This window comes from Hyaena hyaena, unplaced genomic scaffold, assembly GCF_003009895.1.
Source record: "Hyaena hyaena isolate Hyena2069 unplaced genomic scaffold, ASM300989v1 scaffold_45, whole genome shotgun sequence".
In the NCBI taxonomy this organism is placed as follows: Eukaryota; Metazoa; Chordata; class Mammalia; order Carnivora; family Hyaenidae; genus Hyaena; species Hyaena hyaena.
The window spans coordinates 466,062-491,938 of NW_024080677.1; the positions used below are offsets into that span (position 1 = coordinate 466,062).

Genomic DNA, 25,877 nt, shown 5'->3' on the forward strand with positions numbered 1-25,877 from the left:
CTGCCTTTCTACCTTGAAATTATCACCTCTGTCAGATCTCCCAAGCCCACTTCTCACTCACTGAGAAAACAATCACTTCCACATTCATTGATTTAGCGTTGCGTGCTTTGTGTGTTTGGGTTTCTAAAATATTTTGCCTCCTGAAAGAGAACAGGGTCAATTAGTACCTGTTTCAGACTTGCAGAACCTGGCCAGCATCTCTGGGGCACCCTTCATGTACACATGGAAGTGATCATCCCCTGCCACCTGAGTGACCACAGACATCCTCTGCAGGCTTGAGGAGAACGGAAACTGGTGCAGGATGGCTATGGCTTCCACGGGACTCTGAGAGAACACCAGCAGAAAGGGAGCTAAGATGCTTGTGAGATTTTGCAGATGCACAGCCTCAAATAGGGTTTGCTCTGCAATGAACCCAGGGCCATCATGAAGTGGTACGTCTGGCACAACATTGATACTTTCTCTGCCTGCCTCTCTGGCGATTCCCTCATCAGGTTGTTGGGTCTGCAAGCCCTACCCCTTGACGGCCTGGAGAAATCCTAACCATCTTCCAGGCCAAGTTCACAGGTCGCTTCCTCTGTGGTGCTTCTCTCTCAGAAATAGTGTTCACTCCCACCTCTGGATGCCTGTGGCTCTTTCTTCAGCCTTTATTATAGCAGTTGGCACATTGCATTGCACTTATTTACACCTATATGGATTTTTCCATGTAGTCCTCCAACACAGAGCCCAACATGTCTAGCTCTGAAATCACTCTGTCCCTTAGCACCTAGTATAGCGCTCCAGCATAAGACAGATTCATGAATAAGTTAAAGGGTAGATTCAGGAACGAAGGAATGAGCAAACCAACTATAGACACTGTTAGTTTCAAGGAGAAAGAGCTGTCTGATTTGAAAAAGTAAATCATACCCAACTGGCTTTTGGTCCTGGCTTTATTATTATGTTCGAATCCGACATTCCAAATTTGCGGTGGTCTGCACTGCAATCTTCCATTATCTGTTTTAAAATGAAAATATTCATAAGATTCCTTAGAGCAAAATAGTAAGAAAGAAATACCTCTCATTTGCATAGCACTTGAATCTTTTCAAAGCCCCTTCCATATATTTTCTCTTCTAGGCCAATTATTTGAATACCATCATTGTCAAATTTCTGTTGTGTTGATTTATATTAAGGACCTTAGTGGAGAATGTCAAGAAGCCAGAAATATTGTGACTACAGTTTACGTGGTAATTGATGGAAGAAATGCTGGCTACAGGCCAATGGCTCTTCCTGAATGGTATGTCTAGTAATTGGATGAGAGTTTAATATAGCTGAGCACATTAGCCTTCAGATGAGTTAGGATTGGATCTTGAGATGAACCTGGGATTCATTCTTATTCTACATCTATGTTACTAGCCTAATTGGTTAGCTAGAGAGTTAGCAAGTTAGCTGCTGGCAAAATTAGAAAGCATATTTGAAAACAGTTTGTATTCCTTGGATGTTGCAACAGTATTTAGTTATACCATCTGAGAAACCAATATTCACCTAAAATATGGGAAAGGCAGTCAGATATACAAATCAGAAAATAGGAGACCAGATGTGGCCTCTGCTCTATCACTTACCTGTTTAGCCTTCGGGACAAATATTCCATTGCTCCAGATCTCAAATTTCTTCTGAAAAATATTCAGACATCCCTTCCAGCACTAATTAGAGTCTATAAGGACATTTCCCCTCCTCCTTATGCTTCATGACAGTTTCCTCTAACCACCAAAGGACATTTAACTTGCGACTGCTTCTCACCCAGCTTTAAACTCAGGGAATCACTTTGCACTTTGATACACTGTTTGGGGTAGATACCACTGCTCTTAAAAACAGTCCTTACAGAGCTAATCCTCAAGATTTCTGTTCCCACACAAGACCCCAACTTGTATGTCATTTGTACAAACAGACCAACCCCCTCGATGGAGAAGAGGCACTGTCAGAACCAGGATCGAAGTCACATATAGTAAGAATGACCCTAAGCAGGTCATCACTGTGGCAGCGCTAATGATGCTGATAAGGACAATGTGTGTAGTAATCACACTGATTCCTCTCCATTAAGATCCAGTAAAGTGATTATCCCTTTGTGTTTAGGTGGGAAATTTCTCTCCAGGAAATGCTTGAATTTCAACTTACTGATATCAAAAATTTCCCTGTTTACTAAGTTTCCTCTTTTACTACTTTGGCTTCTAAAAAGCTACAACTTTCCCACTATACATCTTTATTTTTTTCTTATTTTTTTAAGTTTATTTGAGTGAGACAGAGACAGAGTGAATGGGGGAAGGGCAAAGAGAGAGAGAGGGAGAGAGAATCCCAAGGAGGCTCCACGCTGCCAGTGGAGAGCCCCCAAGTCCAGGCTTGACCTCATGATCCCGTGAGTTCATGGCCTGAGCTGAAACCAAGACTCGGACGCTTAACCGACTGAGCCACCCAGGGGCCCCTCCGCTACTATACATCTTAAATTCCCATTTTTGTGAGGTGTATTTCATGTCCCTGCAGTCATTTGTTTTCATTCCTTTACCGTTCTGCTTACACGCTGTCCTATAGTTGATATATCATTGTCAGTAGCTTTAAAGTTTTTAAATGTTTTTTATTTACTTCTGAGAGAGAGAGAGAGAGAGAGCAGGGGAGGGTCAGAGACAGAGAGGGAGATACAGAATCCGAAACGGGCTCCAGGCTCTGAGCTAGATGTCAGCACAGAGCCCGACACGGGGCTCAAACCCAGAACCGTAAGATCATGACCTGAGCCGAAGTCGGACGCTTAACCGACTGAGCCACCCAGGTGCCCCATGTTTTTCTCATTTAGTTGAAACAAGAAACTATTGCCTTACCCAGGCGGTGCCCTCAAACATTTTGAGGTCCAGTGGGTCTCCCTGGATGGTCCCATCGAGAAGGATCAGAGAGTGGCAGCTGGCCATGGCGGCACATAGCGGGCCCCACTGCAAAGCCTTGCCTGAGGCAAAGCTATTCACTTCCTGAAAACTGGTAGAGAAGATGATTAATAAATGAAAGCCTTCAACAAAATCTTTTTACACACTCTGCCCCTTAAATCTTGCCAACACAGAGTTCCAGTAATGCTTAACCTTTATGTTCAAATCCTTCCAGAGCTCCTCATGCCCCATGTGATAAAGTCTAAGTGCCTGGATATAATCACAGAGACTTCCATCAGGTAACTTGCGGTCAGTGCCTACGGTGGCAGTAATATGGGAAGGCTCAGACTAACACCTGCAAATTGTGTACAGTGGTCTCTAATAAGCCACAGCTCCACGCAAGAAGTCTCTGGGCCAGTGAAGTAACAGGGATGGTCAGGAAGAGTGCCTGCGGATTTCTTTTTTTTTTCAAGTAAAAGCATACCTGGGGCATCTGGGTGGCTCAGTCAGTTAAGCATCCGATCTCAGCTCAGGTCATGATTTCACAGTTCATGAATTCGAGCTCTGCATCGGACTCTGGTGACAGCTCGGAGCTCGGAGGCTGGAGCCTACTTCTGATTCTGTGTCTCCCTCTCTCTCTCTGCTCCTCCCCCACTCATTCTCTCTCTCTCAAAATTAAACAAGCATTTAAAAAGATTAAAAAAAACAAAACAAAACAAAAAAGAAAAACAAGTGCACCTGGACTCTGAAATATTTCTCATGACTCAGCCCTTTGCCCTATTTCCTGAAACTCCGGGCATAGATATCCATCATCTCATTTTCCTAGACTGGCAGTTTACTTTTCTCTTTTCCTATCTTCTAGCCAAATAATAATTGAAGGCAGTGGTTTCCACACCCCCAAAACCTGAGCATTTGGGGAAAGGGAAGGAGAGGAGGGGTGAAAATGCTCAACATCCTATTCCCCTTTCACAGGTCTGGCCAATAAAAGACAAAGCCGTGCCTGTCTGGACAGAAGCCTGACCCGGCCATCTGAGCAACCAGGGCTGAGCCACATGAGCAGGGCTGAACCCAAGTATTTTCTGCAACATCGAATTGCCTGTCTGCTGTTCTCTTGTGCCAGAGCTGCGCTTGGCCCCATCACTGTGTTGGGGGGGGGGGGGAAGGGGTTGCAGGACTCCTTCAATAACAGCCTCAGCCAATGTTTAGAGCCAACAGGGAATATTCAGAGCTGAAGAGCAGAAGCATCTTGTACTTAGACTGAGAGGGCAGATCTCAGACTGTGGGGAAGGGAGCAAGGGCCCTCCCCTCCCTAGATCCATTCTGGGGTAGCATCTCTATGACTGCCCTCCCCTCTCCCGTGGCCAGCTTTTCTCCCGTGTCTGTAAAAATGGTAGTCATATATCTTTAAAACTCTATCTCAAGTGCTCTCTCTGTCAGGTGGTTTTCCATTAATTTCCAAAATTAATTTTGACCTTTTATCCACTATGTTATTCTAAAATCCAAGACTGTGGATTATATCAAGCAATCATTATTATTTCTTTTATTATTTCTTCTTCTCTCTTCTGAGACGTATGCTTTAATCATAGCTCTTTCTATGGCCTGTTTTATGCATAGGTGGATGCATTTGTGCCTTTTAACACCAGGAGATGTGAGCTCCATGAAAGAGGGTATGGAACTCTTCCTTTCTGGACTCCCTCCCGCTGCCTCCTGCCCAATAACCACCAGCAAGTCTGTGTGGTTTTTAATTAAGCGCAGTTCTGATTTCACTCTTTCCTCCTCTTTTTTATTCATCCAGCTTCTTACTCATTCAGTTCGTTCTATTCGTTCTATTTTTTTTTTCATGGGAAGTTTGAAAGCCTGCTTCCCCCATCTGATTCTGAACTTAGAAACCATTTAGTTTAGCAAGTTAGAATAATTGGAAACTGGTTCTAGCAAGTTATTATATATATTTCATGTGACATTCATCCCTCACCACAAGAAGGATGCGCTTGAGTAGCACCAACGTAGCTATACTGATCCCACATCCCATTTTCACTACATGCCTACCGGTTGTCAGCAGTGGGGACAGTCCCCCAGAGGTCCAGCCCATCTTCCGTCAGAGTGCCAGTCTGGAAGAAGTTAGAATTGGTATTAGCATAAGATTTAGAGCTTTTGATTGCATCATGATTTAAACAAAACCCAACCTCCCAAGAAATTAAACTAGATCTAGTTGTCCAAAGTCCTTGTCTGTAAGAATTAAATTTTAGTTTTTATTATTTTTTAAACATATTTTTAATGTTTATTTTCGAGAAAGAAGGAGAGAGTCCGTGCATGCATGGGGGAGGTGCAGAGAGAGAGGGAAACAGAGGCTCCAAAGCAGGCTCCGTGCTGAGAGCAGTGAGCCTGATGCTGGGCTCAAACTCATGAACTGTGAGATCATGACCTAAGCCAAAGTCAGATACTTAAACAACTGAGCCACTCAGACACTCTTGTAAGCATTAAATTTTAAATCAGAGAAGCACACCTGAAGGAAGAATTCAGCAGGTGACAAATGATTCCTGAAAAGACCATGTCGATAATGTAATGATTCTAGATATTACATAAATATGTTACAATAAAATGTTAGTGTTTTGGTTTTGTGTGTTTATTTTGCACTTGCTGTTGTTAAATGAGAGGCGTTCAGTGAATGGAAATCCAATAAGGACCGGTACGAGTTTGACTTTTTAGTTGGCACCTGCTGAGCAGAGCTCAGAATTTTTCTTTCTTTTCAAGACTGTTTAGTTCATAGTCTGCCATCTGGTTCACAATTTTCTAAAATATGGGTGACACGGTGACTGTCCAGATTGATAATGAAATGTTGATAAACGGCTTTGAGTATTTAGAGAGAAATGAAGTGGTAATAATAAATACTCATTAATTCCCATGAATAGGTTTTATTGTTAGATCAAGAAGAAAATGGTCGGGAGATTTGATTTGCTATATTATGGAAGAGTATTTATCACATACTGTAACAGAGAAAGCAACATGGAACTAAGCACTTTGAATTTCCTCATTGCTTCACAGTCCACCATTAATTACAGACTCCAGTGTCTTTATGCAAGAGGCCAACACCCAGTCGGAGTAACCACGTGGCTCCCACTACTTAAGCCCTGTGAAGGCTGAGCAGAGCATTCCCGAGGGCTGGGGTGAATCCCTTTTCAATACTGACACCCAGGTCTCTGTCATCACTCTTTTTACAGTCATTTCTGTATAAGACACTGAATTTTCTAGCTTTCTATCAAGTGACATTTCTGTCATTACAGCACATTAAGTTTGCATAACACTTTATGATAAAGTAACTTGCAATGCTTCTAATTCTTACAGTTGAGTAAATAGGGAAGGGACATTCTCAGGGTAGAGGTTAAAGGAACAGTCTCAAGGTCCAGTGGCTTGCAGGTTATAGAGAAAGAACCAGAATCCAGCCCATCTAGAATCTCCCTCTAGATGACAAATGTTAAATAAATTTTGCAAGGCATGCAGAAAGACAAAACCCTACTGGACTTCCAATTAAAGAATGAAGGAGTCTTTGTTTCATTAATTCATTTGGACTTCACGGAAAGCTAACGTGCTTTGTGCGAGTCATTCCATGAAGAAGAGAAAAAAATCCATTTGCCTCATTTCCCTCCTGCATTTTATAAGAGTCCCAACCTGTGTGTTTAGATTCCAAATCCCCTCAAGTTGTTCCATTTCAAAAAGAGTGAGCAGCTTAATTCAAACTGAAATATTTTCCTGATGATCAGATTATATTGTTACACATCAATATTTTGAACATGAAAACAGAGATGATATGGCAGCAAGCAGAAATAGGATCACGTTACTTCTCTGTGTGAAAATGATCCTCATGCTATAAAACTAGCCATGGACAGAAAGAAAACTAAATTATAGTTGCAGTTGTAAAGGGAATAAGACAGAAAAAACAAACTTCTTAGCATAGATTCAGTTCAGGCTTGGGCTGAACTGACTAGAAAAGAGAGAATTTGTTTTAGAGAACTTATAACAAACCAACATGAACTAGAAATATGTGGGAACAAATGTACTCAGAAGCCCATGGTGAATGTCTTCTAAATGGAAGTGAAGGTAGACAGGGACCTCAGTTAATTGTGGGGGGCTTCATTCAATACCATATTGGCAGAGTTCTACAATGTACAGGCTAGAAAGGCAGCTAGAGATCATTGAAGTTCAAATTTCTCTTGATTTCTCATTTTGCCGATTCCCAGCCTAGAGTTCTTTGCACTATGACATGCTGTCATGTCACTGGGGTTTGGCCAAGGATGCCGAGGAACAGTTCCTCAGTTTGAGCACTGTTCCAACTGAGGATGTGGAGGAGAAATCTTTACATGAGACGTAAAATGAACACCCTCTAGAAAAATTAGTTTTAGAAAAATACAAATATGTAATACACATACTTTTAACAGTCCCCCCTCTTATATTACAGGTACCAGTGAGGATGTGGGGTAAGTAATGGGAATCCCTACCAGAAAACTTCCAAGGGGCTATCCCCTGGCCCTGAAACTAAAAGGAAACTACTGTTAAGTTAGGCCTAATGGTTCTTGAGGAGTGGTGATTGAGGGCTTTCTTTGCCAAAGGAAACTCAGCCAGAATCAAACGGAACTAATCTTAGAGCTGAGCTGCTTCCAGTGGAGGGCCAAGACTTGTCAAGTCTACTCATGGAGTCTCTCCAGCTTGTCTTCTACTCTCTGTTCTTGCCCTCCTTCCATTGGACAATGGCCCATCTCTTCAGTCTTCCCCAGATAGCTCCTTGTCTCAGTTCTGCCTCCCTTTTGTCCCTTCTCACCAATCACCCCAGATGGAATAAACAAAGCACACCTCTAAAAATGTCTTCGATCTTCTTTTTTAAAAAAAAAGGCAGGGTTCCCATTCTCCTTCACAACAAGACCCCACTTCTCAGCTTGACACATCAGCCCCTGAGCAATTGGGCTCTTCTTCTCCCATGACATTCCCTACCACACAGCTCCTATTCTAGCCACACCCACGTGCCACAGGCCCCGACACCCCTGTGCTTCTGAACTGCTCACCTCTGAGCTCATTCTGTCTAACAACCAAAGCCACAGCTCAGCAGTGACCTCCCATCCATGGCAGGTAACTTCTCCCTGATGCTTGGTCATGCCTCTGAGCATGCATTTCACTGCATTATCATGGTCTACACTTCTATTGTACCTGCTTCCTCAGCTAAGTCATGAGCTTCTCCAGAGCAACGAACATCTCATTAATGGGACTCTTAGCCAATGTATATTCATTAAAAAGTGGGAAAGCCTCAATCAATTATTCCACTGCAAATGACGTGAAGACATGGAGGGACCAGCCAGGCCTACTATGTTAGAGCAATTAAGTTGGCCTGGCCAAGCGGAGGGCAGGATCTCAGTAGCAGGTGGCTGAAGCCGAGGTCCCTCTAGGGACCCAGGACCCCTACCAGAGAGGCACAGAAAGGGCTTTTAGGACCTGTCCCTGAGCAGCAATCATCCCCATTTGGAGATACTTCTCCCCTCCTATCTCCAGAGCCCTAAGCACTTACAGGACAACATTCTTCTAGTCCTGAGTCCTGATCTGGAGATCAGAGGAGAAAGAAGGGACTGCGTGCATTAACTAGGCACTGTCCCCTCCTCCTTTTCCTTAAAAGAAGCAGAGGGAGAAAAATGGAATATTTTCTTAAGCACAGGACAAAGCACTTCAGGGAACAGAAGTGTTCCTCAGTTTTTTTGTTTTTTGGGTTTTTTTTTTTTTTTTTTTTTTTTGCCTAAAGAAGCCAGTCAGCCATAGAAGTTATTACAATAAGAGATTGTTTTGAAACCCTATACAGGCACAAAAATATTACATTTCATAGGGAAGAGATCTATGATGTGATAGCCAAATCACTTCCTGAGGCGTCAATAAAGTGGGCTTGTAGAGCACCGTCCCACACTAGCTCATTCTGTGACCTTCTCTGGCCTCAGTATCCCCATAGGTAAAATGAGGACAGTGATCCAGGAATTCTTGGAGGCCTTTCCCAGCTCCACTGTGCCTTGAAATCATTAACCTCCAACGTGGAAAGTTTAGATCATACTTTGTCAAAGCACACGAGGTTTATTTGCCCACACATATTGATTCTCTGTGGGGAAATACAGAAGATTTTCTTCTCCTTCAGCCTCTTTTGTGCATACACAATTCCTGTGGTCAAAGCAGCTGGTAGCACGGGAGGGACAGTGACGGTGAGGAGGAGCAGGGCCATCGCGGCGGTGTCTCTTGGAGAAACCTGGGGAGGGAGGGACACGCAGGTCAGCCTAGCAGAGCATGGTGGCACCCTTTCTGACACCATCTCTTGCAACATCACAAGAGTTCTAGAAGCTCAGAATATTCGAAGAGAGCTGCTCTCTTGATGGGGCTGAGGGTCTTCTTGGGTGTGCCTGAGGACCAGACAAGTTGTCTCCCATTGTGAACAAAGGAGACTCTGATCCTTACTCTATGTCCACTCTTCTCTTTCCTGACTCTGTTTCTCTTCAGTTAGCATTCCCTCCATCCAGGGTACCACCCTCCTCTGCTCATCGGAACAGATCCCCTGGGCTCCACAGACCCCGAGACCAGTTTTGAGTTGTAACATTTCACACACTGGCTGGACAGGTTGGGTTATAAATCTCTCCCAGTAGCTTCCAAACTGCTTGGGTGCAGCAGCTGTGGCTTATACATCTTTGAAGTCATTTTCAAGTTCATCTTATTCATCTCTAGATAAAGAGCCTAGCACAGTTTCTGACACAGGAGGTGCCCAGCCCATATATTAAATGAATGGTGACCTGATAAAAAATGATGACCAAGATTCTGCTAAGATCTTGGCATGTATTATTTGCCATAGGAAAGTCCATCGTAAAAATAGCTTGTTCTCACTGCACACATTCTGGGGCGAGCACTGTGTTAGGCTACATACATTATTTAGTTACTCCTCACAACAACAGTATGATGTAAATACTTAACAGAAAAAGAAACCAAGCCTTAAAAATTAAAATAACTTCCCCAAGTGATCCGCTAGTTAACTGGTGAGGATCTGAACCCTAGGCTGTCCCACTCTAGGGCACAAATATGTGACCAGTGTATCACATCATCAAGTCAGTTCTCATGGAGTCAAGATCCCAAGCAGGTCCACAGAAATTCACATGGCTGATAAGAGTGGGGTCAAGATCAAATCACAGCATGGCTTGTTTTATTTTTCATCCATTCTAGATTAATGGCTTTACCCTAGACTTTTATGAAATTAACCATAGTTTTAGACATTAAAGTCCTCTTTTGAGTACTGGAAACACAGATTCAAGCTCAGTAACAAAGACTGCTAGATACATCATTGGTCCAATCTAAGATTAACACAAAATCCACCATTCTATGCTTTTCCCAAGCACAGCCACAAAGTGTTGACCCTGAGGACTCAGCTCTGTCTAATCCTGAGCCAGTACAGATGGAGGAAACCAAGAGGGTCACAGGTTATGACCCACAAGAAGATGGGATGTGTAATTAGTATCCCCGCTTTGGTGTGTGTTGGATGTTGAGTCCTAACCAGGAAACCTTTATTCCTAATCACTAGGAGGGCTTTTCCTGGTCCACAGAGCGGGGCTTTTTGCTTGTTTTCCTGCTCAGTGTTCCTGCTCACCAGATAAAAGTGGCACATCGCCTCAAGTTCAATCCCACTTGCTTTAACAGTCTGCCAAGTTCTTCTCAGGTTCCATTCTAGTGGTACCAATATGCCCTGGCCTCTTTTGCCCTTGCCTGACCTAGAAATGCAGCCTGGGCGGGGCGGGGGGGGGGGGGGGAGGGGGGCTGTATATCAGGCTTAAATGACTACCCAGAGCTCAAGTATGAGCATAAACATTGCCTGGAAATTCTTGTGACTGTACATCAATATTTACCCCTCTTTCCAATAAAACACACATAGAATGCACTAAATTTGGGCATTGTAATTAGGTCACCCATACCCATTTTCATAGCTATGTTTGGATCCTTTTATTCACAGTTTTTTCTTCTTCCCTATGAACCCACATTGCTGAGATCCCAGTGTGTCTTAAAGAAGAGACTATACCAAAAAAAAAAAAAAAAAAAAAAAAAAAAATCAGACTCTCAGGATCAGAAAGGATCTCAGAAGTCACTTGTGAGAACCCTTCCTTCTCCAGCTATCACAACTACTAAGAGGGATTTTCAAATGAAACCAGACACTATGAAGCTTAAAAAGAAGTGGGGATCCATGCAGCATATACTTCTATAAAAGTGGACATTCAATTCTATTTTAGAACCTAAAAGAACACAGAGCAACTCAATGGGTGCATGGTATCTTGGGCCTTAGACAATGTACACGCTCAAATATCTCAACATTCTCAAATAATCCAAATTTCTAGCATGCCATTCAAGATCCCCTTCAATGTGACCCATTTCACCTTGCTAGACTTAACCTCTCAAATGCTTGGTGGTTCTAGAAGACCCAACTGGATTTCTTCCTTTGTCCTTTTCTCACTCTAGCTAGTATGCCCTTCTTCCTCCCTGATGTGATTAACTAAATCCCCTCCATTCTATCAGACTTGAGAAACACGTATGTCCTCTGAGGATATTTGGGCTTGGGTGTCACAAATGCCACATGTGCAGTACCTTCTCATTCCCATCCACATGGTGAAAGAAGTTGTGAAGTTTGCAACTTTTCATTGCTGTGCCATCCAATACAATTTTCACTAACTACACATGGCCACTTGAATTTAAATTAATTAAATAATCAAACTGCTAAATTATGTTCACTTAGTTAAAAATAATTAAAATGAAGTAAAGTTGAAAATTCATTTCCTTGGTCACACTAGCCACAGTTCAAGCGTTCAATAAGCACATGTGGTTAAGGGCTACCAAATTGAACTGTGCAGGTATAGAATAGTTCCATCATCTAAGAAAGTTCTATTGGACAGAACTGACTTACAGAATGATGGGGCTAAGAGATAACCTTGTCTAACCCTTTTGAGTTAGGTGAGGTTCCTTGAAAAAGCCATGTCATTAAAAAGCCTTACCCCCAGTACTTACTCCATGGTACATATATACACCAAGGGCATAGAAGAAACCCACAACTCCAAGGAAGGCCAGGAACACTATAAACTTGAAGGCATCATTGTATAGTTTGAAGTTCAGAGGCCGGGGATAGAGGATGGATCTCACCAAGTCCCCTTTGGCAGTATTGTAACCTGCATGAAGATAATCACAGGTGGAGTAAGTTCCTTTAATACAGTTTACTCCCAAACTCAAAATGGTGTGCATTGAATTAAGGATTGATTAATGGCGTCTTTCGAATATGGAATGAAAACATCACTGCAAACAGTATATTTACATTTTTTATCCCTACAAGTGGTATTCACTTAGCTCTGCTCAATTTCTCTTGCTCTGGGAGCCCGTGCCACAGTGGCTCACACAGTGCAGCTCCTCACTCATGCATGCATGAGATTGGGGAATAGACTAGGGAACTGGCAGATACAGTCACCAGAGAAGATGAGCTGCTAAGAGAAGAAGACTTTAAAGCTCAAATATGTGCTGAAAATAACAGAAAATGAAGACAAAAGGAAAGCACAACACAAGTAATTTCTTAAACATGTATGCCTCTGATCATGTCATTCTTATGCCCAAAAACCTTCCAGAACCCCCCAATTTTTTATAATAAAGTTCAAATTTCTAGGCATGGCATTCAAGATCCTGTCAACCTTGTGGACTCCTGTCTTGCTAGACTTATCTCTTAACTTCCCACTGCTCTTAGAAAACCCCAGTGCAGTCCTTCTTTTGTGTTTTACAGAAATAGGTTAGCATGTCTTTAGCTTTCAGCTAGGATTGGCTAAATCCTTCCCCCCCATCAGGCTTGGCTCAAAATGCCACCTCATCAAATAAATATTTCCAGAGTTCTACTCCCACATGTCATATCAAAACTAAATTCTCCCCCTCTTCGGAGTCCCCGTAACAATCATAGGACATCTATCACTTCTCTGTGTTTAGTTAGCTCTAAATCCACCTGTCTTCTGCAGTAGACCACAATCTTCTTTAAGGGCAAGGACTGTCTCACAGTTTTTTTTCTTTAGCCCTCAGGGAATAGCACTTAGTAGATACTCATTAATATCTAAGTTATTGGAAAAAAGAGGGGGGCTATTGGATATGAGTCACTGTTGTATAAGCCATGCCTTAATCCTACTGCTTGCTGAACATCCAGTCCCCTCAAGTGCGGCTTCGCAGGCTTTGCAGAAAAGGAGCAGAGCTTTCTCTAACTTGTTGCCTCAGAATTTTACAGGCTCAGATAAGATGATTTCCATGATTTCCATTCATTAGCTCCTGCTTACCAGCAGGCTGAGAGAATATCTCAGCCGGATCAGCAACCTCAAGGACCCCAGGAAGCCCAGCCTGAGGAGGAATGTGCTCAGCAGGACCCTCTCTGCTGGGCTCTTTGCCAAATGATGGCCGAGGAAATGGCCAATGATGAGCTGAGGGAACTGAGGAATGCCATGACCCAGGAGGCTATCCATGAGCGCCAGATGGCTGAGACCACTGACCTCTTCCAGTGCAGCAAATGCAAGAAGAAGGATTGCACCTACAACCAGGTGCAGACACGCAGTGCTGATGAGCCCATGACCACCTTTGCCTTAAGCAATGAATGGGGCAATCGCTGGGAGTTCTGCTGATGGAACCGCAAAGCCAGGTTTTCAGTGAACAAGGTGAGGAAGGACAAAGAGAAAGCACTAAGCTAATCTAGCTGGAGAAAATAATAAAAATTAAGATGAAGAAACCATCATCAGCGGTCATGCCCACTGACCTCTTTGAAGCAAAACTTGATATTTTTTCATTAAAAAAAAGTCAGGATAAACAATCGAATCACAGACTAAAGCACAGAGACGATAAAGTGCAAGTGTGTTTTGGATCTGTGCACATGTGGGCTGGCAGAAACACAGGTCAGGGGTGGTGTTGGCTGTGTGATGTCATGTGAAAGACCGAAGTAACATTAGGAGTCTTGAAAAGTTTTTGAGCATGGTGTGTACAGACTGCTTCGAAATATGTTTTGGAAATGTGACTTGGTGGCAGATCAAGGGAGAGTTGGAACAAAAAGACAAGACCAAGGATTTGAGGCAAAAGCTGAAAGGGAAGAGTCGAAAGAATATTTCTGTTGCAATTGTTAGCCAGGAGATGATGAAAGGCCTGGACAGAACACCAACTGCAGGGATGAAAGAGAGGGAGACAGGACTCTGGAACCATCTCTAGAATTGACAGGATGCGGTGTCCTACTTGGTACAGGAGAAAGTGAGGAGTTAAAGGTGATGCGGAGACTGGCTAGATGGCGATGCTGTTAACACAAAGCGGAGGACAGGGGCGCCTGGGTGGCTCAGTCTGTTGAACGTCCGACTTCGGCTCAGGTCATGATTTCACAGTTTGTGGGTTCGAGCCCTCAGTCGGGCTCTGTGCTGACAGCTCAGAGCCTGGAGCCTGTCTTCGGATTCTGTGTCTCCCTCTCTCTCTTACCCTCCCCTGATCATGCTCACTCTCTCTCTCTCTCTCTCTCTCTCTCAGAAATAAATTAAAAAACATGAAAAAACAAAAAGAAAGAAAGCGGAGGACACGTCCTTTAGATGCCTTGACTTTGAAGTGTTTGTACGGAACCCACATGGAGGTATCCAGCAGGCACCTTGAAATAACAGGCCAACAAGCAGCACTTTGAAAGGAAAAAGTCCTCAAGTGATAATGTTGGAACTCTTTTCTTGGTAATCACTTAGAGTGGGCATAGAGGGAAAAGAAAAGAAGCCTGTGGACAATAAAAAACAAACAAACAAGAACATAGTCTTGCCTTTGAGGCAATGTCTTTCATCTCTGTTTATGTTTCATCTTAGACAAGGGTTGTAACAATGAACCCGTTACGTTGGAAATGGCGGCAACTTAGAATCATAAGGATCTAACCAGAAACAACTATGGCTATTTCCAGAATGTGGCAAATGCCATAATCCTAAATCACATTTCCCCAATCCAACTCCCCCACCTCTAAACATGGACAAAATTTACCAAAGTGGAATCTACTAACCTGTTTGTAAAACAACTGCTCTCACCGGCCCTTGTCCAGATGGCTTGACCTGGATAACTTCTGTCCCGCAGAAAAGGACATGTTTCCGATAGTCCTCCATGCTGTGGGATTTCCAGGCCACGGTGTTCTCCGTATAGGGCAGTGGCGTCTTTGTGACAGGTATACTTTCTCCTAAAGAAGATTTTATTTTGTTGATTCTGTATGAACTCAGGTAGTTATTTAGAGCTGGTGCTTGACAGTTTCAAGAAAGTATACAAACCACAGCTATTCGGGTCTTGACTCCCACCCCCTGGGTCAGATGATTTCTCAAGGAGCTGGTGATGCAAACAGTGGTATACTTCATTATATTTCAAATATTTATTTAAGGCCCACCTATATTTTCCAGTCCTGGTCTGCATGGTTTGCTGTTATAATTTAAAAAGCAGGCCATTTTATCAAAGGTAGTTTTCACTTAATTGTCCCTTCAAGTGTTCCTTAAGCCCATATCTAAGCGAGGTAATGAAGGAGCTATAAGGCAGGTATATAGCTATTATTATTTGCCTTTTATTTACTTGTTTATCTACTCATTCATCCATTCATCTAACAAATATTTTTAAGCCCTTATTCTGTGCCAGGCACTGTTCTAGGTGCTGAGAATATAATAATGAACAAGATACAAAGCCTGCTCTCAGAAAGCCCAGGGAGTCAAGCCAGGAAATAGCAGTAAATAATAAATTAGAATACAATAAAGTAAGAATTTTGGTAGTCTTACTGGCTGATCTGAAGATCTAACCCAAACAGAGGACCAGGAAACATTTCCAGAACAATTAATAGGTGACAAACTCAAAAGGAAATGAGGCCAATGAGATTAAGGAGGAAAATAAAGTGTTCTTGGAAGAAGAGAGAGACAGATCATGCTGTGCTCTGGGCACTAAAGTTGGCTGGGTATGTTTGGGACATGGAGTGTAAGGGTGGAGGTAAGCAGTCCCAGAAGCACAGAGATGAATGAGAAGTTATTCCTTCATAAAACCTGTTAAATATTCTTCATTGTCTTTTCGGAGCTGGCAGTGAAAGATAAAAACCAATATAACAAGACAGGGCGTCTCTTGTTTCTTTCTGGATGATCTCAGTTCCATTCTCATTAATTAACACTTCTAAAGAGTTAGATCAATAATGTCTATCTTCATCTTTCCTCTCTCCTGTGTTCTTGTTCTCTATTTCCCAATGGTGGGCTATTCATCCCAACCTGGATTTCCCACTAGCATCCTCAAGTCAACATATCTAAAATCCATACTAATATTTCTTTAATGTTTATTTTATTTATTTTTGAGAGAGAGAGGAGGGGGAGGCAGAGAGAGAAGGAGAGAGAAGATCCCAAGCAGGCTCTGTGCTGAAAGCTCACTGTGGGCCTCGAACTCACAAACCATAAGACCATGGCCTGAGCCGCAAGCAATAGTTGGATACTTAACCAACTGAGCCACCCAGGCACCCCCATACTAATATTTTTACCACTAAACATCTTTGTGACTTTTTCATTAGAAAAAGAGTATCACCCTTTTGCTGAGTAACAGGTGTATAGTCTCAGAATCACTTTTGATTCCTCCTCTTCCCATGCTCTGCCCTCTTATGGTCTGATTCTCCAATTTTTACTGCTTTTTCTCCAGGAGTGTGTCTCACCAAGTAACTCCTGGACTCCTGCATTTGGGTCCCAAAGGCTTCACAGGCAGTCACCATCTCATGGTGGCTGCCTTATCAATGGATGGCCTGTAATCGTTTAGCTCCTTGACGTGAAAACCATTTTAATAATAATAATATGAGTCTATGGTAGAACTAATATTTCCTTTTTTATGAAAAAGCATCTCACCCACAATCTGATTTGACCTCTTGAGTTGGAAAAAACCTCCAGTCCTTCCTCCTATGTGTCTCCTTTGCTATGATGCTACTATTGCACTCACACACTCTTGATGCCATATGGGTGGGGGTTTTTCCACAACAAGCAATTCTGTGGCATTAGCTGGTTGTCCTACAATTCAGTTCAATTCAATTCAATTCAATTCAATTCAGTCTGACACTGTCTACCTAGAGATAGCATCAGATCCCACAGGTTAAGGACTCAGTCCCACAGGACTGTTCCCACCCCACCTCTGATGCTAATTGCAAATCCTGTGTTTTTAATTAATAAACCCAAGGTTCCCACAACCCCCTTCTTGGGTCCAATTAATCTGCTAGAGTGGCTTATAGAACTCAGGGAAATATTTACATTTACCAATTTGTTAAAGGATATGATAAAGCATATAGGTAAATAGCCAGATGAAGAGATACAGAGGGTAAGGTTTGGAGGGATCTCAAGTGCAAACCCTTTGGGTAGATTTTCAAAGCCACCACAATCTGAGCATCACTGGCACTATTTCCTATACGCTCCAGCTAACCTGGGCCACTTGCATATACTATTGTTCCCTCCCATTCTCTGCTGGTACCATTCCTCTACTTTCCCTGATGGCAGGAAAACAGGGTATTTAAGACACACACACACACAAAATTAGCTCAGAGTTCAAAAGGATACATTTCAGAAACAAACTAAAAATGCTAATAACACTTCCTTGCTTCCAGATTTAAAAAGCACTAGAATGAATTTAAAATTCCATCAGTCTTTTGCTAAATGTTCAATTAGCAGAATGACATGTCATATTTCTAATTTGGAAATCATATTATATTGATTATAGTTACAGAATTTAGATTCCCTCTCTCTTTCTAGGTAATATCTGAGGGCAAGGACTTTGCATATGTAACTTTTTATATTCCTCATTTTCCTTGCTGGTATGTAATAGGTTGAAAAGACTTATTTTTGCTGAATGCCTGGATGAACTGAATAAAAACAATTACCCAGGTTTTTCTATGATTGGTTTTTCAAAACTAGTTTTCTGCATGGTGCATTTTTTACATCCTAAGGTATAAGAAGCCATACAATTTGTATTAGTGATCGTGAATATTCTCAGGAAATTCCTTTAGCCGGACATTGTCTCTAACTCATTCTCTTTAAACATTATTATATTTATGGCAATGAGAAAGAATGAAATCTGGCCATTGGTAACAGTGTGGATGGAACTTGAGGGTGTTATGCTGAGCAAAATAAGTCAGGCAGAGAAGGACAGATACCATATGTTTGCACGTATAGGAGGATTAGGAGAAACTTAACAGATGATCATGGGGGAGAAGAAAGGGGGAAAAATAGTGGGGAAAGGGAGGGAGGCAAGCCATGAGAGACTCTTGAGTGCTGAGAACAAACTGAGGGTTGATGGGGTGGGGGGAGGGGAAGGGGGGTGATGGGCATGGAGGAGGGCACTTGTGGGGATGAGCACTGGGTGTTATATGGAAACCAACTTGACAATAAACTATTTAAGAAAAATAAAAAATAAAAATTATGATATTTATCCTTTGTTTGGATTGACCAGTTGTGTTCTAAGTGGCTTTGGAAAAGGGATAGAACCTTTTGACAAATCTCCAAATCATTGTACCACATTGTTTTGAAATCAACCTTTGTAAAAGCAGATTCTTAGAGATAATTTCTAACATTTTTTCTGCCTATGAATCACTGAATATTAATCCATAATATATTCATAGACTAATATTAGTGGATAGTTTCTGTGCACACAGCCAATGGCATTGGTGGCAGGCAGACATTCAATCAACCAGAGCTGGAAGTCATTTGGAGATAATGTTCCAAAGATAACATTCAAATCAGATATGATTTTACACAGAAATGACTTTCAAGTCTCTTTTACGCTATTCACATATTAATAAGGAGTCTCATGCTTGGCCTTTCTTGGAATCTCAAGAAAGGGCAATTTGCCTACAAAGGTACAGAGTTCTAAGAAGCCTCGAGAGCATTTTAGAAGGAAGAACACTCATTGCCAATGTCAACTGGCTTCCAGGACCCAGAAGTCCTGGCTGCTGTGAGGTGGGCTTCTCTCCCTTGTCCCCAGTGAGCCACTGCTTCCGCATGGAAGGAGTGTCTGAAATGCCATGTCCTCCTTTGTTTATATTTCTGGGGTCATTAGATTGTAAGCTGTCTGAGGGCAGTGGCCATCCCTCATCTGTCTTGGTGACTTCAGCATTCAACACAGTACCTGGCGCAGAGGAGGCACTTCTGAACCTTTATTGAATATGTGGATGGACAAATGAATAAACTGAAAGAAAAGAAGTGAGAGACAGGAGGAAACGGAAAAGGAAGAAGGAAAAGACTGGCCTATCAAATCATTATAAGTTGTCTGACAGGATGTAAGTGGGAAATTACCATGTAGGAAAATTTCTCTGTGCCCAGCTGGGATCTCTGTGTACCTTCCACACACACACGTTTCAAATACATCACTAATTCTATGAGTAAAGGGAAAAGGAGGCAATTGTGGCAGAGTGAATGAATACTACCACTCCCCCCATAATATCTTTAAGAGAATGAGGGGGAAGTAGTTTCAAGCATAGGCTCCCAGGTCAAAAGGCCTGGGTTTGAGTGTTTTAACTTCTTCATAGAATTTATAAGCATTGGAAATGTATGTCATTTACCTGTGTTCATGTTTTCTTCCTCCCCACTAGGACTTCACCTCTGTGAGGGCAGAATAATATCTCACTTGTTCACTGCTGTATCCCTAGCACATAGGAGAGTGTTCCAGAATAGTAACTAATATACATTTGTAGAATGAATGAATGAATGAATGAGCAAATGAATCCAAATAGCCACTCTACCACTTTTAAGCTGTGTGACTTTAGGCAAATTTCTTATCCTCTCTGGGCCTTAGATTCTCCTACCTTATAGAGTCATAGGTTGAATGAAATAATATATGTAAAATATTAGCACAGTGCCTAATATATATAAGAAATAAGAAAAAATAGCTTTTGTGTCAAAAGAAATTTCAAAACATTAATATAATTTCCCCCACAGTATTCCCCTTTGCCTCTTGACCACTTTATGAGATGCTAGATCTTGAAGAGACCCATTTCCTTCAAAGGCAGAAGGGATAGAGTTGAGAGCTGGCTTCTGGGTTTTACATGTCATTCGTGACTTTTTTTGACCATGAGTTTTAGAGACTATCTGAGAATAAGAATTCCTGTTCACGCTGCCTTCCCTCTACTACTTTTCTAGCTAAAAATCCCTGGATTGCGAGTTGGAAGAAAATCCAAAGGAAACTTAGATATTGTGTGCCCTTGGGAGAAGGGGCTGGCACCAAAGTAGGGTAAGGAAACATTCTAGAAGTTTGTGAAAACAGAGCAAGAGGCATCAGTAAGCCTCCTTTGGCAGGGAAATGGGCTTGGGAAATGTCCCAAGAGTGGAGTGGGGGCCACAGAAAGGAGAGCTGCCATAGACCAGACCCACCTCCCCAGTGCCCTGCACAACTTCAAGTAGCCAGACTTGGGTCAGGCAACCTGCTAGCTTATGGGGACAACTGTTTGACTTAGACCAGATACTTCACGACACTGCTTCCTCTCAACGATGGCAAGATTTGGAGCAAAAATTAAGAGTGTAGTTATACAATTAAGTTTCTTGCATAGTTGAGCTTCCAGCAATAGGGTGAGGCTAAGGAGAGGAGGCTGAAGAAGACCCAGCAATGGACATGCACTACGGGCGTGACTCTCCAGTACAGAGGAAAAGATGAAGAGGCACATGAAATGTCAGCTCTACCCCTCTTAGAATCCTCTTTTTCCTCACTCCTGTGGTCCCTCATGTCTGGGAGCTAATACCACCTCCAGTCCTGACACTGGCTAACTGGGCAGTCTGGTCTCTGGTCACTTGGGTCTCCTTGTCTGTAAATGGGGCATTAGAATAGCTCCTAATTTGTTTTCTGCTGTGATGAGTGAGATAAGAAAGTTATTTGTAAAACATAAATTGCTCTAGAGATGTTTGGAGAATTTGCGATTTCTCTTCTAAATAAATACAGACTTCTAGATATGCAAAGGACTGTTTTGCACACGGGGAATAAAAAACCTGAGTCACAGTCATGGACAAATGCTCTAGGAAGACAAACGCAGTTTCAGGAATCTAAGCATAATCTGATTGTTCAGTCAGGATCCTTTTTACAAATGTGTATATGAGTGAGCAGATCAATGTAGGCTATGTAATAAAGTATTTAGAGCATGGTGGTACTTAGATCTTTCCAAAAAAAAATAATGAGAAAGAAATATATGTATTTCTGTTGTACGTGTCTGTCTCTAAAACTGACTTTTACCAGTATGTAGGTTACATAGATATTAATGCTGGTGACCTTCTTTTTCTAGAAATAGACCTAAGGAAAGCCACTTACTCCATAGGGTCATTTTAGGTCCATTTTGCACATTGAAAGGTGGCGTTGTTTACCATTTCTACCATTTTTTTTCTCTGAGTTTTCCTCAGAAGTAAGGCAAGAACCAAGCACCCCAGTCTGTAGACCCAGGGGAGTCAAGGCTGCGATCTGTCTTCCCCTTTTTTCTCACAGCCATGCTCTGTTGCCAATGAGAGGAGCCTTTCTTCACTGTCAGGTTGCCGGGAAATGTGAGACAGTTGTTCTTGGGCTTGAGGTTTGCACCTCGGGTACTGTGGCAACATTCAGGATGAAAGATAGCATCAGTATGCAAATCCTCATCACTCTCATTATAAGGCAGTTAGATTTCAGCACACTAACGGGGCATTTTGTAATTACACTGAGCATATTTATGTTTACTGCATTTTCTTGTCTCAATTTTAAATTAAGCAGACCCGTTTTTAATACGAAATCTGCTTGTGTTGAACAATTTAGGAATCAATAATGATTCTCTTCACGTTTAGGTGATGTGAAAAAGTTGTATGTGTGTATGTAGGCACACGTGTGTGTGTGTGTGTGTGTGTGTGTGTCTTTTCCGGTCTTCAGCAACTTGGGAACAGAAAGATACAACAATTTGTAAGCACAAAAGACAAATACTTTCTATTTTTGTGTTACTGTATAGTTTCTTCTTCTCTCATTATGATGTCCTAGGTGTTTTGGTTTTGCCTAAAGAATATTTTATAAATAGTGTCTTACTAATTACGCAAATTCAAGTGAACTTTACAAAGTACAAATGAGAGCAAGGATGATAGTTCAAACCTCTGTTACAAGAAAACGGGCTTTCTGCTTGGTAGGATCAACTGGAAACCCAATTCTAAAGGATGTTACACTGCCTTTCCCTGAAGGGTCAACTCAATACTCTTCCAGTGAAAACTGGGGCTCAGTTTTCCATCTACAGAGAGCGGCGATGGATAAAATCTCTGCATCCTGCCGATTATAAGAGTTGGTGGTTATATGGAAACCAACTTGACAATAAACTATTAAAAAAATAAGAGTTGGTGGTTTCCGGTTGTGTTTTGTTTGGATAGGTGTATAAACCATGCTCGTGTTCATGAAGACATCGTGCATCAAGTAGTCTCTCTCACTGTCCTCTGAACCAAAGGACACTCTTCACCCCACCCATCAGGAAATTAACCAATCACATATGTTGGACTTTTCTTCTAATTTTGTATTTATTGTCATTGGATTCTTATATTACTAAATGTAGCCTATTTGCGTTTATGGAGCTCTGTCTGCATGAATAGCCTAGCTGGGTCGACCTCACCTATCTTTCAATATCTTAATATCAGGCAGGTAAGGATACGTGGATCTGCTTTGCTAACTCTTTTTTTTTTTTTTTTTTTTTTTTGCTTTGCTAACTCTTGGATGAGATGTTGGACAGGACAGAAGAGGCCCCGCGACAACGGCCTACCTGTGAGCATGCCTTCGTTCACCACACAGCTTCCATCAATCAGAATAGCATCACATGGCAATGAGGTTTTTCCTGGGAGAAGAAGAATATCTCCAGGAACCAAGAGACGGGATTCCAGCTTCCGCATCCCTACACAGCAACAAAGTTTCCATGACTGACTGATCTTTTCCTGTTTCCACTTAAGAGTGCAAGGGTGGCTGAGAACTCTTAACCAACCTGTTGCCCAAGAGCTACCCTGTGTGCTCGTGCACATTTGCTCCAGCTCCTTGCCACTGATTTGCAAAATCACAGAAACCAGGATTAGGGAATGTCTTCCAGGGCCATAGGAAAGGATTAGCTGAGCAACAAGATCCCATCTTGATCCTAGTACTTAGGAGAGAGCTCTGCTCACAGAAGATACTCAAGGGTACCGATTATGGGAGTAGTGCCCCTTTAATGCTTCATACTTGCTGGGACTAGGCTCCTGACCCCGTAGGATATATTCTGTCTTTGGATTGGGGTCTGGTGTGAACCATCCAGTTTCAGGTACCCTGGGGTGCAGCTCCTTACTCCTTACAGAGAACCACGGCCCCCCCAACCCAAGATAAGTCAGAGCAAATACCGAGTCCAGCCGGCCATTTACAAGCATTATTTGGGTCTGGATTCTGAATAACAGATTGAAATGTTAGAGGGGCGCCTGGGAAGCTCAGGCAGTTGGGCGTCCAGCTTCGGCTCAGGTCATGATCTCACAGTTCGTGGGTTCAAGCCCCACATCAGGCTCTGTGCTGACAGCAAAGAGCCTGGAGCCTGCTTTGGATTCTGTGTCTCCCTCTCTCTCTGCCCCTCCCCTCCTCATGCTCTGTCCCTCAAAAATAAATACACATTTTTTAAAAAGTTAAAAAATGAAAAAAGAAATGTTAGAATTCAAGGTCTGTTTGGGGTCATTAGTTGGGGAAATCAAAAAGCCTCAAGAAGGCTAACCAGCTACATTCAAATGAGTGAAATACGGGAAGGCAGAGGGAATTGGACATGACTAAGGCAGCAGGTCAAAATGGTTCAGTCAGGATGAAGCATGCAAGTTACCCAGGGTACAAAATTCAGTGATGCGCTCACTATCTGGGTCCTGGAAGTGCAGGTCAGCATTTGCGTGATCTTTCCTCCTTACGTTTTGCAGCTTAGAAGTCTTATTTGCCTTACATTAGCCCCTGCCACGGGTTTAATTAGAAAAAGCTTTTCTCCTCAACTAATAATCAGTAACAAACGGGACCGATTCCACTCTGAAATATTAGGATGCTGAAGGCGGCGGAACATATCACTTACCTTTGCCCTTTACCATGATCGTAACCTGGACTTTGTTGTGATCCTCCACGAGGTTGTGCAGCTTCACTGATTGCTACCAATTCAAAGTCAACGTTTAAATATCAGATAGTCCGTAACCCGAAAACCACGTGATCTCAATATGGTAAATACCACCCCTGCCATCACAGCTGAAACTGCTTTGGGCAAAGGCTCAAGCTCTACTTTTTTTTAATTAAAAAAAATTTTTTTAATGTTTATTTACTTGAGAGAGAGAGAGAGAGAGGAGGGGCAGAGAGAGAGAGAGGGAGACACAGAATCCAAAGCAGGCTCCAGGCTCTGAGTCGTCAGCACAGAGCCTGACACAGGGCTCAAACCCACGAACTGTGAGATCATGACCTGAGCCGAAGTCGGTCACTTAACTGACTGAGCCACCCAGGCGCCCCTAGAGCAAATTATTTTTATCTGCCCTCTTGATGATTTTTAATGTAGCCAACGTCACCAGATAAGCGTTACCCACAATTACACAACGTTCCTCTTGAGAGAACTTAATACATTTGGTGTTTTTATTTACACAAGAACAGTTTATTGTTTACTTCAGTTTTTCCTGAAAGGCAACACTTCACTCCTTTGGATCAATTGAGTGGAAGAAGTGATACTGCTGTTTGTTAGGTGCATAGTCATTGCCCTAACTTGACTTTCTGAGGCCTGCCTGTTGGGGCTCCCATTTTACTGATGGGTAATAGTGAGAAGGGCAGCCATGGTTCTGTGACAAGAACACTGGATTCATTCAGGACCCCTGAGTCACGGGTCAGGCTTACTCACTAACCAGCCACGTACCCGTATATAGGAAATGTCATTTTATAAGTTCCTTGTTCCCTCTGTAAACAAATGCCATTAAATTGAATCACGTTTTCAAGCTCCTTCAGACCTCAACATGTCTGATACTGATTTATTTTCCATATCAGAGATTTATTCAAAGCCCTCCAAGATTTCATGGGAGAAATAACCCAGGGTTTATAAATGGTTTACATTATTATTATTATTATTAGACAGTTGGAAACATTAAGCAACTACTATGTTCCAGGCACTGTTGTAAGCACTTGGAATGTATTGCTTGTTTTTTTTTACTCCGCAAAATAATCCTGTGATGAAAATATTATAGTCTCCAATGTACATAAAACAAAATAAAACAACCAAAAAAGCCACCAAAACAAAAACAAAACAGGGTCTTGAAAATGTTAAAGTAACTTACTTACTAAGTACTAAGATTGACAGTAAAACCCCGGTTCATCTGACTCTCAAGCCTTCTCTGTTGATGAATATGTTCTCCAAAAGTGCTTGAAAATAGATTTTTCCAAATTTAAGAAGATAAATAAGCTTCCTTATACATTTCTTTAAGTTACTTTCTTGCTTCGCAAACTCTTTTAGTCACTGCCATGAGAACTTCACCCTAGCTTAAGAGGATGATGATCAACACATTTGGAAGTGGTGAAGCGTGAGTTCATAAAACTTGACTGTAACTCTCAAAAATCATTATGGCATCAAGCTGGATTTATTCATCAGGCTTAACATTCTGTGCAACCTGCTATGCTTCTGTGGCTTTGTTCAAGCTATTACCTGGAATGCTCACCCTGGTTTTCTACTAGCAAACTCTTTCTAATCCTCCACATAAAACTGTTCAAATGTCACCTCCACTCCATAAGTCTCTACCATCCCCAGAAAGAAGGAATCATTCTGCTCTCTGTGTTTCCGCCTGTATTCATGTACTGGTCACGTTCCATCACAACTGTTTTCTCGTCAGGTCTCCTGTGAGAGGCAGGTGGTTCAAAGAGCCAAGCACCCACCTGTGCACTCCTAGAGTCGATCACACAGTAGGCCCTCAGCGAATACTTATTTCATAGAACTGAATTATTCCACTTCTCCCAACAACA

The 25,877-nt window shown here is 42.2% G+C and overlaps 1 protein-coding gene across 1 annotated transcript in view; it reads right to left on the minus strand.

The window, feature by feature from the left end:
* The window catches only part of ATP13A5 (ATPase 13A5), a 102,690-nt gene that overhangs the window by 44,807 nt on the left and 32,006 nt on the right, over window positions 1-25,877 (minus strand). Inside the window, exons 8-16 of the mRNA XM_039230392.1 lie at window positions 23,968-24,040; window positions 22,669-22,797; window positions 14,950-15,120; window positions 11,934-12,091; window positions 8,962-9,150; window positions 4,929-4,990; window positions 2,844-2,994; window positions 904-990; window positions 168-324 (exon numbers count right to left, since the gene is read on the minus strand). Coding sequence (XP_039086323.1) covers window positions 168-324; window positions 904-990; window positions 2,844-2,994; window positions 4,929-4,990; window positions 8,962-9,150; window positions 11,934-12,091; window positions 14,950-15,120; window positions 22,669-22,797; window positions 23,968-24,040 — 1,177 coding nt within the window. The remainder of the gene's footprint in view (window positions 1-167; window positions 325-903; window positions 991-2,843; window positions 2,995-4,928; window positions 4,991-8,961; window positions 9,151-11,933; window positions 12,092-14,949; window positions 15,121-22,668; window positions 22,798-23,967; window positions 24,041-25,877) is intronic.